Source organism: Abramis brama (genome assembly GCF_963993115.1).
Source record: "Abramis brama genome assembly, contig: SCAFFOLD_121, whole genome shotgun sequence".
NCBI lineage: Eukaryota > Metazoa > Chordata > Actinopteri > Cypriniformes > Leuciscidae > Abramis > Abramis brama.
In genome coordinates, this window is record NW_028155943.1 from 29,359 (window position 1) to 48,963 (window position 19,605).

At 39.3% G+C, this 19,605-nt stretch overlaps 1 protein-coding gene across 1 annotated transcript; it reads right to left on the reverse strand.

Annotated features, from left to right (window-relative positions):
- Window positions 1–5,003: 5,003 nt before the first annotated feature.
- On the reverse strand, window positions 5,004–18,667 carry LOC311077245 (uncharacterized protein). Its single transcript, XM_084139078.1, has 5 exons — window positions 17,232–18,667; window positions 16,059–17,122; window positions 15,801–15,956; window positions 7,070–7,162; window positions 5,004–5,821 (listed from the first exon to the last, which is right to left on the reverse strand). The coding sequence occupies exons 2-5, from the start codon at window positions 17,094–17,096 to the stop codon at window positions 5,522–5,524; spliced, it is 1,587 nt and encodes a 528-aa protein (XP_083995204.1). The 5' UTR covers window positions 17,097–17,122; window positions 17,232–18,667; the 3' UTR covers window positions 5,004–5,521.
- Between the last annotated feature and the right edge of the window lie 938 nt (window positions 18,668–19,605).

Here is a 19,605-nt window from a genome sequence, read left to right on the forward strand (position 1 = left end):
AAAGGCTTGTACAATATTTTTTAGAGTTGTTTTGGGTCAATTCATGCACCCCAGGGGGTGACACCTGGTTTCGGGGGAGAGGAGAGAATCAACAGATATCTTGAAGAGACACCACTCAAAGAGGAGAACAGAAGTTTTCAATCTTTCTCATAATACCAATGACTGCAATGAAATTAAGACCATTTTACCAATCGCACTGAGACATTTAAAATGATACCAAACATGAAAAGGAAAAACAACAGATACATCATATGTGATATATAGACATACTCAGTGAACTTTTAGTGACTTGAATCAGGAGGAACGGAAGGGAGGAGGGAGAGGGAGATGCAGAGATAAGGAAGGAGAAAAGTTTGGACAAGAAAATGTCCTGTGCTCTTTCTCTGCGATCTTCTGTCCAGGGTGCGTTTTATTGCTTTATTGCAGGGTGAGTTTTATCTCAGCTTTTGTCTTAGCAGGAAAATGAATTCTTACACTGGCATATGTTATTCACTCATTGTCTGCTCTGTTGTGTCCTTATTTATCTGTAATAAATCAGTTTTTTCACAGGAACTAAATATTACAACATCTCCCTAGTAAAACTCCCTTTGATGTGATTACATGGAATTACAATGACGACTGATGTCACGTGATTTTGGCAGCATAAATAGTGGACCAGAATCAATCTGTGAGACAAACTGCCTGATAATACAGTTTATTTCATCCGGGCTTTGATCCCCAGCACAATGACTACAGCAATGCCAGAACATGGAGAATGGAGCACAGAGGAGCTCGTCACTGAAGACGTGAAGAAGTTCTGCTTTGAGGTAGGAGACAGAAAATCACTCATGCAGTTTTTGTTAAAACACAGTCTAGTAAAATGATCTATTTTGGTGCTATAAAATGTGTGGGGAAACTTATTTGTTGTCATTTTTAAAAGAACTGTTTTACTTTTCACTCAAAGTCACAATATTTTTTACATGATTTTTCTGGTATCCGAAGGATAGGCGTCACATAACTCCATAGAGACTAATTAAATCAATCTTTTTGAAAAAATGATAATAATATAGATGAATATAAAATGTGATTTTTTTATTTTATTCAGATGAAGCCAGAAATAGAGAAGGAGGTTGGAACCAACTTAGATTTTTTCACTCCTTTAACCTGTAGGCGTCTGAGTCTGATGGGAGGAACACACACTCTGGTCAAGGTAAGTCTGTGTTTTATTTTTTATGAATTTTATAATAATAATAATAATAAACTATTTTATATAGCGCCTTTAAAAGTAGCATCTCAAAGCGCTTTACATAAAAATATGAAATTAAAAGGTACATATAACAGTGCAGGCATTAAAAAACTAACCAAACAAAAAATAAAAATTCAATAAAAAAGCAAGCATAGTAATGATATGAATCACACAAACGCTACCCTAAAAAAGTAAGTTTTAAGGGATGATTTAAAAACACTAAGGGATTCTGCATTCCTAATCTCAGAGGGCAGGGAATTCCACAATTTAGGAGCCAAAGAAGAAAAAGCCCGATCACCCATAGTTTTTAGCCGTGTTGTTTGGACAGTTAGTAGACCAGCTTCAGAGGAGCGTAAAGCACGTGTAGGAGTGTAGGGGGTTAGAAGCTCACACAAATATTGAGGGGCCAGATTATTCAAGGCCTTATAAGTGAGCATGAGAATTTTAAAATCGATATTAAACTAACAGGAAGCCAGTGCAATTTTTCCAGGACAGGTGTGATGTGCTCCCTTGCACTGGTCCTTGTAAGAATTCTAGCAGCTGAATTTTGTACGAGCTGTAATTTGCTTAAAGGAACACTCCACCGTTTTTTGAAATAGGGCTTATTCACATTCTTTCCCACATTTAGATAGGTGGGTAACTGCATTTTTGTCTCAGTGCATGCATTGTTTTAGTTTGACAGTGTCGGCGCTAGCTTATCTTAGCACAATGAATGGAATCCTTTGTTGCCAGCTTGCATGCCCTGAGTAAAAGTGATAAAAAAACAACAAAAAAAAACACGTAATTACTTCTTGTGGCCTGCATATTCACAACGAGTACAAATAGCGATGCAGATTAACACTAGGCGATTTCCTAGGCAGATACTGACTTGGGACTATATTAGGGGGAAGCACAGGCGAAGCACTGCTACTTAGATATCACGCAACACATGAAATCCCACGACTTCCATCAACATACCGGCGTGCAACGAGTCAAAACACAGAAGAAGAAGAACAACACGCGTGACCTGCACCGAGTGTCTTCGCTTTTGGATTGTTTTTTTTTTTTGTTTTGTTTTTTGAGAAGTTACAGCTACAGTTACAGCAAACATGGTAATTACCTGAGTAGCAAAAGGTTGTGAGAACAAGCAAAGGACATACACAAATGTAATGTTTCACAGAATTCCATTAAATGTGGAACTGAGAAATAAATGGCTAGCTGCTGTACTTCAACGCCTCTTTACAAAATCAAACAGTATCGTGTTTGCGAAGAGCATTTTGCACCGGAGGACTAAGTTACTTTGAAAAAATGTAATATGGGCCCAGAAAGACGGTACTAACGTTATGTCTGAAACATATGGCTGTCCCATCCCATCTATTTTCAAAGCACAGGCAGAACAAAGTGCACATGTAAGTTGTCTTTTATTACTCTTCCTTATGTTAATCTGTGTCTTTATTCGGTTGTAAGATAGATGCTGAGAAGCTGTATATAGACTACGGTTCAAATAACGTTAGCCTCCTCTAGTGTAACCTCATGTTGAATTCAACCTGTTTAGCATGAACAACCAAACTAAAATAAAATCGTTACCTGTAAAATGAAATGACTGAGGGCTAAGTTAGCTATATTTCTCTCACCGAGTTAGCCTGGTTCTTTTGACTCGGGAGTTTTAGTATAACTACTGTACTATGAGGAGAAGGCTACAAGCAGTTTACTATACATGTGTCATGTTTAAAATAATCACTTACTCTGTGGACAGCTGTCCATTTGGTCTATTCGGCGTGGGGCGTTTTTTCCAGTTCACTTTATCACACCGGGAAAAAATATCGAAAACTACCTGATGGATCAGCGCCGTGAAATCCTCGGTAAGTTAGCTGTGACATAACTGCGGGCACGCTCATCTTGATCTGACGCGCTGAGCCTGGTCATCGATGGCAAAAACTTGTCCCACTCTCCACGGCACAGACACTATTTCAGTCGGGATAGATTGGCATATTTCCCCACATTCACACCACCAGTTCGTGTTGGCTCTCATCCTCACGTCCTCGGGCTGTTGAGCGATCGCAACCTCCTCCTGTCGTTCTATTTCCACAAATTTTCTGTAAACTCTTGTACATATAGGTATGGTTCTGGCTCACACAAAATCAGCCATGTTCATCGCCATTCATGTACTGTTGGGAAAATAGTCAGGCAGCTACTATTCACACCGGTGTGTTGACGGAAGTCGTGGGATTTCATGTGTTACGTGATATCTCTGCACCCAAGTAGCAGTGCTTCGCCTGTGCTTCCCCATAATATAGTCCCAAGTCAATATCTGCCTAGGAAATGACCTTGTGTTAATCTGCATCGCTATTTGTACTCGTTGTGAATACGCAGGCCACAAGAAGTAATTACGTCGGGTTTTTTTTTTATCACTTTTACTCAGGGCATGCAAGCTGGCAACAAAGGATTCCATTCATTATGCTAAGCTAAGCTATCGCCGACCCTGTCAAACTAAAACAATGCATGCACTGAGACAAAAATGCAGTTACCCACCTATCTAAATGTGGGAAAGAATGTGAATAAGCCCTATTTCAAAAAACGGTGGAGTGTTCCTTTAAGGTAGCTTTAGATACTCCAGCCAGCAAAGCATTACAGTAATCAATACGTGAAGAAACAAAGGTGTTGATTAATTTTTCAGCTACAGAGAAAGTCAACATAGGACGCAATTTAGCAATGTTTCTGAGATGAAAAAATGATGTTTTGACTGTGTTACGAACATGATGGTCAAATGTTAAATTGGCATCAAATATCACCCTCAGATTTTTTAATTTAGTTTTTAATTGCAAAGCAGAGCCATTCACACTTAAGGTTATGGACTCTGCTTTACGCAACTGATGAGGTGAACCAATAAGCATCACTTCAGTCTTGTCATTGTTTAGACAGAGAAAATTTTCAGACATCCATTTCTTAATCTCAGTAAAACATTGAGAAAGGAAAGACACAGGCATATTGACATCAGGTTTTGAATGTATATATATCTGAGTGTCATCGGCATAAAAGTGAAAGTTACACTGTAAAAACAAACCTATAGAATCTACTCAATAAAAGTGAGGTAACAATTTGCACTCATTTTGTTTGGGTAGATTTCATCCTATATTTTTGAGTAAGGAGTACCTGACTTTAACAGCTATGATATACTAAACGAAATTAGGTAAAATCTACCTAATATTTCTCAATACATTACACAGCTAATTACTTATAAAAATTGAGTAATAATTACTCTATTATTAGCAGAAAACAGTTAATCTACTTAATTATTATTAATAATAAGTAGTAAATATAAATATTTGAACATTACTTTTTCAGAGATGGTTAAATTTACCTAAAAATGGCCAGACATGGGACACAGTAATTTATTGGTCAAATTACTCTTTATTGACCAAATATTATGGATAAAAACATTTAATTTAATAAAATATTAAAGGTATAGTTCATCCAAAATGAAAATTATGTAATCATTTACTCACCCTCATGTTGTTTCAAACCTGTATGAGTTTCTCTGTTCTATTGAACACAAAAGATGATATTTTGAACAATGTTGGTAATGAAACAGTTGATGGTACTCATTGATTTACATAGTATTTTTTCCTACTATGGAAGTCAATGGCTACCATCACTGTTTGGTTACCAACATTGTTCAAAATATCATCTTTTGTGTTCAATAGAACAGAGAAACTCATACAGGTTTGGAACAACATGAGGGTGAGTAAATGATTACATAATTTTCATTTTGGATTAACTATACCTTTAATGCATAAGGTACAACATTTCACTTCAAAAGACATAACAAATCACTAACAACTTCTTAACTTCTAATTAAAAAATAAACTGGTTTCCAGGGGATGAAACAGTCTTTGCCAGTACAACAACTCATTTCATTAATTTCAATTGACAACAAATAATTTACAATTCTTAAAACTAATACAAAAAAACAAAACAAAGACAAATCTGTTGACCAACTGTGGTCGTTCTGCTGATGGTCTGAGACTCTTATTAATCATGGTCTTCAAAATCATGCAAATAAAGAACCTCACTTGTCTTCACACATCCTCACTCCCCCACTTTAACAGCAGACACGAACTGCAGCCTTGAGTCTGTAAACTTTGTTTGAACCACTGCAGAGGGAACGCAAGGCCACACTTTAAAAGTGAAACCGAAAATTGGGAAAAACAGAATTCCCCCCAAAAAGAAGAATCATGCCTAAATCACTAACAACTTTAAACTTCTAATTATAAACAGGTCTCCATGGGATGAAACAGTCTGTGTCAGTACAACAGCTCATTCCATTAATTTGCACTTGAGGCTTTGAACCTTTTTGAGTGGTTTTGCTGCATCAAGTTCCAAAAAAAGTTTTTGGAACACGTCAAACGTGTATTTAAGGGTTTTGGGGTACTCCAGGTTGAGGGCATACATCAGCCCCATCAACAGAATGCATGCTGTGGTTTTGTTTCCACATCCAGTCAGTACTTTGTTGCCCTCTATAACAACCCACACATCTGATGGGTCCTCCTCGGCTGTGGGATTATGAATCACAAAAACTTTCATTATTTGGTTTGTGTGGCCCTCAAGTTCGTCCTCCTGTTAAAAAGAAAAAGAAAATCATTTTTTCAAGTTTAAGCATATTAACCACATTTTGTTCCAAAACAGTTTTCTTTTTGGTCACGTCATTTATTTCAAGACAAAGCAGGGTTTCAAATCAGCACTTCAATTTCAACAGGTAAAAAAATTAAATAAATAAATAAATAAATAAATAAATAAATAAATATCGAAAGCAATACTTGAATTCTTGACCCCAGTATCCCATAATAAAACAATTACCAATCTAATCCTTTACTTTAGATGGAATTATCTTGTAAGGATTGGAATAGATGGTCATCCTGGAACATTCAGGAAATAAATATGTCACCATAGAACAAAGGGATAACAGAGTTGCTACTACCTGATTATATAGGTGAACATTTAGATTTTCATAATTAAATGTCCCTTATCTGTATCTTTCATGAACAAACATTAACTTGCCAATGTTCCAGATAAAATGTGAAATGCTTAATATTAAACAATTATACAAGTAAAAACTAAAAAGGAAATGAATGTCAACATCCCGTTCAATATATTTTAATAATATTAAGCATAATTTAGTTAAGCATAATAAATGCTCACACATAAGTATTGTAGGGTTAGTTCATTCAAAATGAAAATTATGTAATCATTTACTCGCCTTCAAGTTGTTCCAAACTTGTATGAGTTTCTTTCTTCTGTTAAACACATTTGATGGTACTCATTGAATTCTATTGTATTTGTTCCCTACTATGGAAGGTAATGGCTACCATCAACTGTCAACATTGTCATCAACATTAATTATTGCTCTAATTATCTCTGCGTTAACATGAATTATCTTGAACCTGCTGCAATGTTCCTATAAATATATATCTAACTGTGCATTCTGATTGGGGGGGGTTTGCACCTCACTTTTAAATCACTCATTTGAAAGTCGCGGTGGGAAAGTGATGTAACCGGTGTTGCGGCTGAACACCGGTAACACTGACTATCGCAGCAAGCCTATTCCCCATCAAGTCCAGTGCTCATCTACTTATTAACAGTGTTTTTCTCTTATTGATCATATTTCATTCCTAAAAAAAAAAAAACTTAGATTACGATAATAAAGCTGTAGCGATACAAGATTAAAGTCATAATATTTTGAGCATAAAGTCAAAGTTACGAATATAATGTGGAAACATTACGAGAATAAACTCGTAATATTTTGTGAATAAAGTCAAATTTACGACAATAAATGTCAAAACATTGATCAGTCATTTTATAATATACCTGGCAGTCTTGGAAGAGCTCTTCTTGGTTTTCCCCAAGGTACTCAATGAGGCAACAGACAACTGCATCCCTTTTTTTCTCAACACTCTGTAACTAAAAGGAGATTCATTTTAGTGACAAATACAGTGGCCCTTTGAGCTCAATTTCAGGTCAAAGTGCTACAATTTAAGAAAACATGCAAATAGACCAAGACAAGCTAATTAAGAAAAAAAAAAAATCTGACAACACATGCACAAGTTCAGAAAAAGCAAACAAGTGTTTTCAGTGGATATTAGTGCTAAACACGACTTAGAATTGTCACGGATGGAACAGGAGTCAGACAGGTAGTAAGTGAAATGTAGCTTTATTAACAGAAACACGGAACCAGATGGACATATGGTAAGTATGCAAGCAGATAATAATGAGACAGGAATTTAGGGTGCTTTCACATCTGTAGTTCGGTTCATTTGGTCCGGACCAAGGGAGAAAAATTATACTTTGTAGCATTTTTCAGGCGTTTTGGTTCCTTTTCACACCACACTTATCGCTCTGGTCCGGATCAGTTTATGAAACAAACCAAAATGCAGTCATCTGACAACATCCACATCACTCGTTGGCCAGATGGGTCTTGAACGTATTTTCATAACTGCACTTCGATTGTCAGAATCAACGTGCGGGAAAATTCCAACAGAACTCCCGGAATTAAACAAAGAGGAAAATCTGGCAACAACAAGCCACTTTTTACTATGGAGAGACGACTGCATGGGCTGATTGTAGTCATACTTTATTATATAGCTTGTCTACACCACTTTAGGCAAACAATAACATCTGAGAATGAAGCGAGGATGCGGTTTAAAAGTTTTATGCAATGCACACGGCGAGTCACTTCAGGAGGAGGCGACGCATGCATTAATGTTGCTAAACAGTGACATAATGCACAGCGCAGCTGACTATGGCAGCTGGTTTAGTCCAAAAATGCGCAGTTATTTAGCAGTTGGTTCTGTTCGAGGTCGATCACGTTCTCACCACAAACGAACCGCTCCAGAGTTCGTTTGAAAGCGTACCGAGACCTCCTCCAAGAGATGGTCTCGGTCCGCTTTTGGTGCGCACCCGAGTGCGATTGCCGCATGTGAAAGCACCCTTAAAGGAGAACTTGGTAACTTTTTTAACGTAATAAAACTGTCTAGAAATCATTTGGATGGTTAAACAACCTGTTCTGGGGATATTGGTGACTTTCCCCGCTCCCCCCAGCATTCCCAGGCAGAAAACCAACCTTGCAACTTGGGGACTACCGTCCCGGCAAGATAGAAATTGGAAGTCTCGTGAGAAGCGAGAATGAGAACGAGCGCGAAACACGAATTGCTTTACGGCAATTTGACATAAACACACACGCATGTATGATGTATTAGCAGATTACCCACCTCGGTAGATATAGTTCCACACGATACAGTTGGCTTGCTCCGATCAAAACAAACGCACATGAGCAGCGGTAGAGAGGGGGAGGAGGCCGCCGCAAGTGAGTTTTTTACGACCGTGTTGTGAAATATACGCCCCCCCCCACAGCTGTAGGGGGAGCTCGTGGGGAAAACATGCGACAACAAAAGGGAAAATCATCGAAGAAGTGACTAGAGTTCGCTAGAGTTGCCGAGTTCTCCTTTAACTGAAGAATAATCAGTCTCTGTTTCAGATGGTGGCTGAAAGATCTCAGGAAGAGGGCTGAAGACTGAAGGCAGACGGAGCTTCGGATGTAGACGGAAGGCGGATGAATCTCAGGTGAGTAGCGGGTAAGTAGTGTAAGAGGGTCTGTGTGTCTTGTAGAGACGAGACAAATGAGTGTGAGAAGAGGAGCTGAATATAAAGGGTGGTGGAATGATGAGATGTAGGTGATGATGATTAGTACTCCGGAGGTGAGCAAGTGGGAGGAGTGAGTGCATCTGGTGGAACCCTGACAGTACCCCCTCTCCCGAGGCGGCTCTTGACGACTGTGAAGAGGGACGAAGACGGCGACGAGGTCTACCACGACCCCTGGGGGCAGGGTGATCAGGATGGTCGGCATGGAATTGAGTGAGGAGAGCTGGAAAAATTATACAGGTGTGGTTATTGGATCTGGGAAGGTCAGTCATGAAATCAATTCCAATGTGGGACCACGGTCGTTGTAGGATGGGAAGCGGCACGAGCTTGCCCTCCGGGAGCCTTCTGGGGGTGTTGGTTATGGCGCAGACTGAGCAATGAACTGCTGCTGAAGAGCTTCCTCCACATACTCCTACATGGCCTTCTGCTCCGGGATGGACAGAGGATAAACACAGCCTTTAGGTAGAGTGGCTCCAGGTAGCAGGTCGATGGCGCAGTCCCATGGCCGGTGAGGTGGTAGCTTGGTGGCCAACTGCTTGAACACATCCTGGAACGCCCTGTACTCTGCAGGAATCTCCACCTGGTGCTGGACTTCTGGACTCTCAATGGAAGTGGAGCAAACGGGAATCTTGGGTCTTCCCACTGAAGACAAAGGAGAAGAGGGAATTCTCTGGATCTTCTTAACCAGAGCTAGACAGGTATGAGAACAGTTCTCCCCTCAGCGAAGGACCTCCCTGGATTTCCAGTCGATGGTGGGTTGATGTTGTACCATCCAAGGGCGTCCTAGGATGAGCTCAGCAGTGGACTCCTCCAGCACCATGAAAGAGATGTTCTCTGAGTGTAAGCAGCCTATGTCAGTGTGGGAGTGAAATGGTGAAACCTCAATCCAGCGGTTTTCCCTGGATGGTTTGGACTCTGAGATCTTGATGACTCCGGCGCTTATGGACGTTCAATTTTTGAAGGAGCTGAGTTGAAATGAAGTTACCCGCTGAGCCAGAGTCGAGGAGAGCTTGCGCTGAGACAGACACAAGAGGTTTTTTCCTTATGCTTCAGTTTTAACGCAGCTAACCACTCTAAACGTTTACTTTATTGAATGTATCCGATACGGAACCGGACATGGGCATCATCTCCTTCTTATCTTATGCTCTAAACACTCAGTCTCTAAAAAGTTTGAAATCTTCTTTGAATTGTTAAAACAACCAACAACAGCCTGAACTCATTTTCTCGCTGCTAGTACAGGTCAAGCGCTACAAACCGGAAGTAGGCAACCGGAGTCGTCGTTATGGCAGCGCGGATTGTTTAGAGCAGAATAAGGTTGTTGTAAAGTTTTCTTTGTTCGAAGCAGAGACCAGTGAGACAGTCGGGATCGCGTTCAACAGAAGTTGTTCTTTATTGAGAACTCCACCGTACGCGGCTGTAGAAACGTCCAACATGATCTAACTCTAATACAGTATGCATTGTAGTTATATACATTCCAAGGGGGAGGGATTACATAGAGGTGGAGACTCTGAACAAAGCATGCAAATGAAGTAGGAACACACCCTACTCTGAGTCCAATTGAATCAGCATAACTATTCACATGCTGATACTGGCCAGGAGCTCCAATTCCAAGAGCCATCCCAGAGCCGTTAAAGACAAAAGGTGAAAGTCAATCAACCTAACGATTCAACGTATGGGCTCCGAAAGGTGAGAATCAAGTGATCTGATTCATTTAAAACACAATAGAGAAAACAGGTCTGGCAGGAACGGAGACTCTTTGCTGGAGACTCAATAAATCAGTCTACTAAACTTTATCAGTTTAGATACTATTGCAGTGGAAAAACTAAATTAAACATTTAATAAAAATGTAATCCAACACTTCCCCCTTTGAGAGTTCTAATAACTCTCACAAAAATACAAATTTATACACTTAAAAGTTAATTCTTGTAACTTGTGTAAGTTACAGGCACGTATAACTTATTCTGTGTTGTGTCCTTGATTTACATGAGTGTCATAGTTCTTCTCAAAACCATAACTGTTGACACCTGCGACGCAGGGTGTAAAATGTCATATAAACTACATGATTACACAGAAAACCATGTAGCATAAGAGTGGAAGTCTTGAAAGTCCATGGCGCCTGAATAGCTGTGAAGTCTGTTTCCTGTAGAGTCCATTTGTCACGTAGAGTCGCTCTGATGACTTGTCCCTCATGAGGCTTGTTCATGGAAATCTGAGGTGATGTTTTATACCAGGATGCCGCTTGTGAAGACATCATGGCATACACACATACCTGTAACACAATAAAACAAAGAAACGGCAGACCAGCAGTATTCATGCATGGACTTCCTTCTTCCATAAGTCGCACATGTTCTGTGTTGATTTTCTGTAATTGCATGTTGACACAGAAACGAACATGCGATTAGGGTCCGTGAAGTCTCTGCGCTGTGTATTTTTTTCTTTTTCTTTTATGGTTGGAACTCATTTTCTCGTGAACAAGTTTCTGAACCATGAAGAATTATCTTCAGTCATCTGGTGTGTAATTTTGTTGAAAGATCAAGATTGCTTGTTGGTTAACTTGACATTAGTGCAGCACTCATGTAATGGTGCAGGCTTGTAGTCTTGATCATGTCGATGGATGACTGAAGGTTTCGTATGTCTCTGCGTTGTGTATTTTTCTTCTGTGTTGGTTGGCTCGGCAGTGGGTCTAGTTGTTTTCTTGAGGTTGTGGCTTCATATGCAGGTGAGGAGGTCTTTGCATATGGGTCTCAGGAGAGCCATCAAGTGTTTATCTGCAAAGAGGAAGAAAGAAAACAAGAGACGACAGAGCAGTATTTGTCCAAACACTAGGGTTGTAGCAGTATTTGTTTAAACACTAGGGTTGTAGCATTTTCAGAGTCTGCTGTTGTTGTTTCATTCTTTCCCTATTTCTTAATTTATTTGACACCTATGGACCAGTGAGGTAAGGATGGACTAAATGGGGAAAGGCCTATGAGGTAGTGTCTTCACCCTGGGTTCACCCCCGAACGCCTGTTGCGTCAGTTCTTTCCAGGGCCCTCACTGAACCGTGTCCTATTCTGTCCCTGTGTTGTGTACACACTGTACAGTGTGTGAGAAAATTGGCACATTTTCATTCTCCAGTGAAACATCAGTCCTACTAGACATCATTAACAGAGGATGGTTGTCTGACTGCAATATTCTATGGCATAACATTTAAGGCTGTGAGTCTTACTTAACCAGGGTCCCCTAAAAGAAGGCTGAAACAGTCACTTTCCTTTTGTTCTATTAAACAAAAATCAGTCTTTCATCTTTGTTGTTGTTTCTGGGGAAATTAAGCACTCACAGCCCAAATGGTTAACACCTTATCAAGTTGCCCCACGAGTCTAACGAGGAGGGGAGGGGTTGCTTCAGAGTATCAAGCAGGCTAAGCAGAAGCTGAGTAACCTTATTTACATCTTTAAAGTTCTTTTTGCTTTTCCTACACTCATTTCCAAAATGTCCGTGCTTGCCACAGTAAGAACAACTGGCTTCTCTAGGACTTTTGCGTTTCTTTGGCTTCTCTGAGTTGACCTTAACAGAAACTGCTGCAATTCTTACTCTCTCTTTGACATCAGAATCTCTTTCCCAAATAGCTAAACTGTCCAAGTTGTCTTCCAGGGTTCTCGTACACCATGTGATGTTTAAGTAAGGCAACGCCTTTCTGTGTTCTGGCAAAAGACAATGAAACCATGTGCGAACCAAAGGGCCATTATCACCTAACACCTTCTCTGGCGTGTCAGCAATTCCGCTGTAAGCGGCAGCGGTCTGGCAAAATCTTTCTGTGTAATCACAAACAGTTTCCCCCTTCTTCTGTACCAAACTAGTGATCTTTGACCAGTCCACGTTCGGTCCAACAATGTTCGTTAACACTCTCAAAACTCCATCTCTCAATTCATCTTTTCTGGCATTTTGAAACTCAGAATTGTTTACAGCACTTTCAAAATCATTGAATTCTGACTCAGTCAAGATCTGTGATATTAGCTGAGTGACTTCAGCTAGAGACATATCGTAGAGCCGCATCTTTTTGGACAACTCTCTCCTAAACTCAGAAAAATTTCTTTGCACTGATGGCAAACTTTCAGCAATTCTCTCAATATCTTTAGGACATAAAGATGTTTTGACTGCTTGTGGCTGCAATATGGGGGTTGCAAATGAAACTGTATCAACACCTTTTCCCTGAGGCTTTTGTCTAGCTACGCACACTTCAACTGCATTTACATCTGCATTGACATTGCCCTCTATACTATCAAAAGACTGTAAATCAGGATAGCTTTCATCTGACTGTTGGTTTTCTGAGTCACATTTGGTTGAGGCCTTGAGGCCCACCGTTTTCGTGAAACAGGACACTTGAGTAAGCAATTGTTTGTTCTGTTCTTTCAACTTATCTATACAACGAGCTTGTTCTTGTACAATGGATAAACTAAATTCTCTGTGACAGAAGATAATGCCTTTGACACTGTTCTTGCGAATACTTTCTCCTAGTACCTTCTTACAATCTTCGATTGACCAAACTTTGACTGGATCAATGCCAAATTTCTTTGTTAAATTCAATCTGACTTCCTCAGTCACGATTGAGTCCATGTGCTCTGATAACAAAGACTTGAATTCACTATCTGTCCAAAAAGGTGTAATCTGTCTAGTACTTTTCCTAAACATTTTGTGAATTTCTGTTACCACAAACAAAACACTAAAAAAAAACTTCTCTCTACTGTCTTGCAAACAGAGGGTACAATCTTATTAGCACATGAGGCTAAATCTAATTCTAAAGCTAATTCTCTAGCTTACAGATAGGTCTTCTCTAGCAAGAGCATACACACAATATTAACATGTAACTGTTAATCTTCCCTGCCAACAACAGGGGGTAAATTTCATCTCTAAAAGAAAACTTTTTAGAGGCTTATCTTTAGTTAACCAAACTCTACAGCTGTTTGTTAACTACTTCTCTGAACGGTGCAGAGGAAAACATTTGTACTGGTCTGCATTGGTTCTTTGAATGGAGTGTAAACTCACCGAATCGTTGGTTGTACAGAAAAATTTCGTCTGGAACTCAGTCAGCTTTGTTGAGATCTTTGAGCTTGAAGTTTCAAGATTCAGTCTGGAACTCAGTCAGCTTTGTTGAGATCTTTGAGCTTGAAGTTTTCAATCTGGAGGAAGCTGGAAAGATTCAGTCTGGCAATCTTTGTCAAATCTTTTGTTGAGCTTGAAGTTTCAAGATTCAGTTCATTGAGCTTAAAATTCTTTGAGTTTCCTTCTCCATCCGGGTCCCAAGGCACCATCTGTTGTAAAGTTTTCTTTGTTCGAAGCAGAGACCAGTGAGACAGTCGGGATCGCGTTCAACAGAAGTTGTTCTTTATTGAGAACTCCACCGTACGCGGCTGTAGAAACGTCCAACATGATCTAACTCTAATACAGTATGCATTGTAGTTATATACATTCCAAGGGGGAGGGATTACATAGAGGTGGAGACTCTGAACAAAGCATGCAAATGAAGTAGGAACACACCCTACTCTGAGTCCAATTGAATCAGCATAACTATTCACATGCTGATACTGGCCAGGAGCTCCAATTCCAAGAGCCATCCCAGAGCCGTTAAAGACAAAAGGTGAAAGTCAATCAACCTAACGATTCAACGTATGGGCTCCGAAAGGTGAGAATCAAGTGATCTGATTCATTTAAAACACAATAGAGAAAACAGGTCTGGCAGGAACGGAGACTCTTTGCTGGAGACTCAATAAATCAGTCTACTAAACTTTATCAGTTTAGATACTATTGCAGTGGAAAAACTAAATTAAACATTTAATAAAAATGTAATCCAACAAGGTGGATAGGCTAAAGTAGTGTTGCATCCCCTACCCTTTAAGGACTTAAAGGATTAGTTCACCTTAAAATGAAAATTTCCTAATAATTTACTCATCCCAATGCCATCCAAGATATCCATGTCTTTCTTTCCTCAGTGGAAGAGAAATTAAGTTTTTTGAGGAAAACATTTCTGGATGTTTCTTCGAATAATGGACTTCAATGGACCCCAACGTTTTGAAGTCTAAATCAATGCAGTTTCAAAGGTCTTTGAAGTGCTTAAAAGGCTGTGCACGATCGCAGCTGAGGAAGAGGGTCTTCTCTAGCGAAACGATCGGTCATTTTCAAAAAAATAAAATAAATAAATTACATACTTTTTAACTACAATTGTTCGGACTGAGCTGATCTCAATGCGCAGGGAACTACATCATCACATTGAAAGGTCACGCTCGATGTCCCGGCAGAAGTACCCATAGATGGAAGTAACATTCGTAAACAGTGGGGCGGTACTTCCACAGCCGCCGTCGAGCGTGACCTTTCAAAGTGATGACGTAGTTCCCTGCGCATTGAGATCAGCTTAATCCGAACAATTGTAGTTAAAAAGTAAGTAAATTTTTTTTTTTTTTTTTTTTTTTTTAGAAAATGACCGATCGTTTCGCTAGATAAGACCCTCTTCCTCAGCTGCGATCGTGCACAGCCCGTTGAAGCACTTCAAAGACCTTTGAAACTGCATTAATTTGGACTGCAAAATGTTGGGTTCCATTGAAGTCCATTATCCAGAAATGTTTTCCTCAAAAAACTTAATTTCTCTTCCACTGAGTAAAGAAAGACATGGATATCTTGGATGGCATTGGGGTGAGTAAATTATTAGGACATTTTCATTTTAAGGTGAACTAATCCTTTACCTCGCCTAAAGTCCTTTTAGGGTGCAGCACCGGATTCAGACAATGTCTCTCAACTGAAATATTACAAATATTACTTCCCTCTAGTATTTATATTACTTCTAAGTCAGGATATTGTTTACCTTTGTTTTAGAGGAAAGGAACAGGAGTGTATTAAAAAAATTGTGAAAAGAGTAAAACAATGATACCTCATTCACAGTGTTCAGGAGGGGATGCATCCTGGTACCAAAAGCTCCTCCTTTGGCATGCATCAGCTGCAGAAGACGTGGTGTGTACCTGTCCAGATTCAGCATAAATGTCTCTTCCAAAGAAATTGTTGTGATGCGTCGGAACTCCTCTTTGATCTAGTAAAGGAACAACATAAAAATACAAACATTTCCTGTTATAGTTACTAATTATAAAGGTCTAAAGTTTAATTAGACAAATGAGATGACAAACACTCTTACTTGAGCCTTGCTGAATAATCCCGGCCACCTCTCTCTGAAGTGACTGACAGTTGGGCTGATGGTCACAACCTCCAGTCTTCGAATTGAAAAGGTTTTTGACATTTTTTCTTCAATTACCTTTGTGTTGTTGTTCTTCTTCATTTCATCGACTAACTCAAGCCTCTCCTTTTCCAACGTGTCCTGGTTTTCTCCAACAGGATGTGGAGGGAGATAATTCACTTCCGCTTTCTTTGGTCTTTTCACATTTTTGGCTGGTGCTGCATTGGTCGGTAGCTTCCTCTTTAATGTATTTACTTCCAATTCTGGATATGTATATTTTTGTGATTTCAGCTTGGCGCGGAAATTGTGCATCTTGTACTTGAGGCGTTGCTGCCAGCCATACATCCCTGCAAAGGACCCAGGCTCCTTCAAGCATGGAAACTTCTCAACAAGGGCTTCCACCACTGAGGATATTTGTATATTTGAAGGGTAGGCTGTGTAAAAGAAAATAGCTTTAGCAAGGTCTTGCATTACTGCAGATTTAACACTTGCATCATGAAAGTGCGTTCCAGAGGCATGATATGATTTGTTTGCCTCTGCAAGGATAAGTTCAATGTCACGGGAAAACTTTGGCACTTGAAACGGCACTGGCCATGGAGCAGAGCGACATGACTCAGGGAGAAGAACATTATGTTGTGAGCTTGACGGTTCACCCCCATCTGCAAGTGAGGTGACAACGTCATCCACATTGTGGGTGTCAAAGGTACTCAGTGTAGAGAATGGTTCTGATTCATCTAGTGGAAGCAAGTCGAGGGTGATCAAAGGCTCTTTTCTAACTAATTTCACGGTGGCCTTGTCTTCCAGGTCGGCAGATGAAGTGACGGTGAAAAATTGGTTCCCAAAGCTTTTGTCTTCATAGAGTAGTCCAAATTCCCCTTGTAATTCGAATATTTGAACAATTTTAGAAACAAGATCTTCTACTTTATTTGGAATTCCCGATGGAAGCGTAAATTTTCGGATATTATTTTCTTCAATGATGACTCGCAACTGGACCGACATTTTTTTTTTTGGCAGTATGTATTCAGCTAAAAGAAAAAGAAGAGATAGCAGTTTGTTAACATTTGACACGTTTACTTGGCACACCCACACATGATTGAAAAGGCATGAATAATTCAAATAAAGTGTAAAACCTACTCTGTTATGCAAATGAAGTGTTTCAGGGACACCATACGACCATCTAGTGTATTATATGCAGCCAAGGGGTATGCATCTTTCAATTCCGAATATTGAAGGACTTCAATCTCTCCTGTGGGCTCTATTTTGAAGCTCCTTAGGTGCTCATGGTACCACCCACTTAGCAACTTCAGAACAAAGACAGGATTTTCATGCACAACCATTATTTGGAGTATTTCTCCAAAGTCGGGCAACCCTCCTGTCGATCCAAAAGGCAACAACATTCCAGCACAATAGTCAGTGCCTAAAATGGTGACTTTGTTTGTCATGTTCACAACAGCTGTCCTGGGAAACTTCTTTGCAAATGATTCCTTAATGGTGTCTTTTAGAACCTCCACTGCCACTTGAGTCATTCGGGACACAGAGAGTTTTGGCTTTGGAATGTTAGTATCATGCTTACAAGTTGAGACAATAATGGGAGAATTGGAACATACTGGAAGGTTCTTTTCCTGCTACTATCAAGTATGTACTCAACTGGCTCAGTAAGTGAGAGATGCTCCTTTATAAATTGTTCTCTCCTATAGTTTGTGCTTAAAGGCCCATCCACCCCTAAAGCTGCACAGAATGGGTTAAGCTGGCAAAGGTCTTCCACCAGTTCTGAAATCACAGAATCTTCAAAAGTACAGCCATGCCTCCTCAAAGTGCTCAGTATAATGTTTTTAATAACTGGGCCGGATGCAGATGATGTAAGGAAATTAAGTTCCTCTAGTAGTTCATTTATGCATGAATTGGACACATTGAAAATGCATTCCAATTTAAGGATGAGCAACCCCAGTCTTTTGATAATAGTTTTGCTCAAGTCTTCATCCTCCTCAAGGACAGAGTCAGGGTAGTTTTCACTTTCAGATTCACTTTCTTCTTCAATTTGGCTTTGGTATTCTTGAAAAGCAAAGGTCTTAAAATCTTCAACTGAATGGGGATTATGTTTCCTGCTCTTATGACTGTGGAATGTTGTGTATACGTTTGTCTTGAAATCGCAATCTTTGAAAGCACAAGGCACAGTTTCATGCTTTTTAAGGTGGACACTCAGGTGCTCAAAATATTGTCTTTCTGTTTGGAAACCGCAAGAAGTACACACCATGCATGTGAAGGAAAGAAGCTGGCCTGGTTTAGTTGTCTGTGGATGAAACCTGGACAAATGTGTCCGTAATGCACCCCATGTCCTAAAGGTGCAAGGGCAATCAGAATGGAGACAGGGTATGGACTGGTTTCGACTAAAATGCCCATGTTGTAATCTATAGTGTTTTAATAGGTCTAATCTTCTTGATGTTTTGAAGTTGCATATTTTGCACAGCCAATTCATTTCCCAGAAGGTAAAACATCCATAAGATTCCTCTGTTTTAGGTCTCGACTCATTGTTCAGTTCAGTTACCTGAATTAGGTGAAAACTGCTACAATTCTTCTTTCGTGCTCTTCAAATGTTTCATAAAGATTTTTCTGTGGAAGAGAAAGTCAGAATTATTAATAATGTTATTATTTACTACAAATTTTAATAAGATTATTAGGCTAAATAATATTATTATTTCAAAAAGTGCTACCACATTAAGATTTAGTCAGGAATTGCATTATGTCTTAAATCACAGTAAGCCACATCTTGAAAAATAAAACTGCTATTGCATGATGCATAAATACAATTCAAAAGAGAAGAGCAGCAGGTAAAGCTATGTGACGTGTTTTTCCCTTCACTTTAATTGCACACTCTTCTCAGAGACAGAGAGGTATAATTTAACTACATGTCAGTTTGTTTTTTTGTTTTTGAGGTTGTAGTTTGCAGTGGTGTAGAACTGGACATTATTACATACATGAATCCCATATTCATGAACATTAGACACACCTTTCAATATAATTTATAACACCACATTTGTATACTGACTATTTAATAATTTACTACATCCTGATTTTAATATTGCACATAATTTATATTCATATATGTTGCATTTACATAAACGCAAATGATATAAGTTTAAAATTCCCTTAAAGTTTAATCCACATATTTTGGAAAATAATTACAATAACTACACTTGTGCAATCTACAAACCGAAGTTCACTAAAAAACACATAGCCTAAGCCTAACATAACTCAATTAAAGTGAATTGGCACAAAATAGACTAAAATCATAGAATTGATATATTAATGATCACAAAAGGAACATAAAAACATTACATGTGTTCTATCTTTTAGCCTACTTTTTGTCGGTGTGACAAAAACACATGCTCATCACTGCACTTTCATGCTAGTGTGATACAGTGGCGTAGGCAGAAATTGTATTTTGGGCGGGCCATTGAAAAAGTGAGTGGGCCTATAGTTTTTCTTAGAAAAAATATGACTTAATAAT

Excerpts from the sequence above, each read along its gene's own strand:
- LOC311077245 (XM_084139078.1), bottom strand. The coding sequence starts at position 17,096 with ATGTCGGTCCAGTTGCGAGTCATCATTGAAGAAAATAATATCCGAAAA. Across the intron at positions 15,957-16,058 it reads GATTATTCAGCAAGGCTCAA|ATCAAAGAGGAGTTCCGACG; the intron begins GTAAGAGTGTTT and ends TTCCTTTACTAG. Across the intron at positions 7,163-15,800 it reads TCCTGAACACTGTGAATGAG|TTACAGAGTGTTGAGAAAAA; the intron begins GTATCATTGTTT and ends ATCTCCTTTTAG.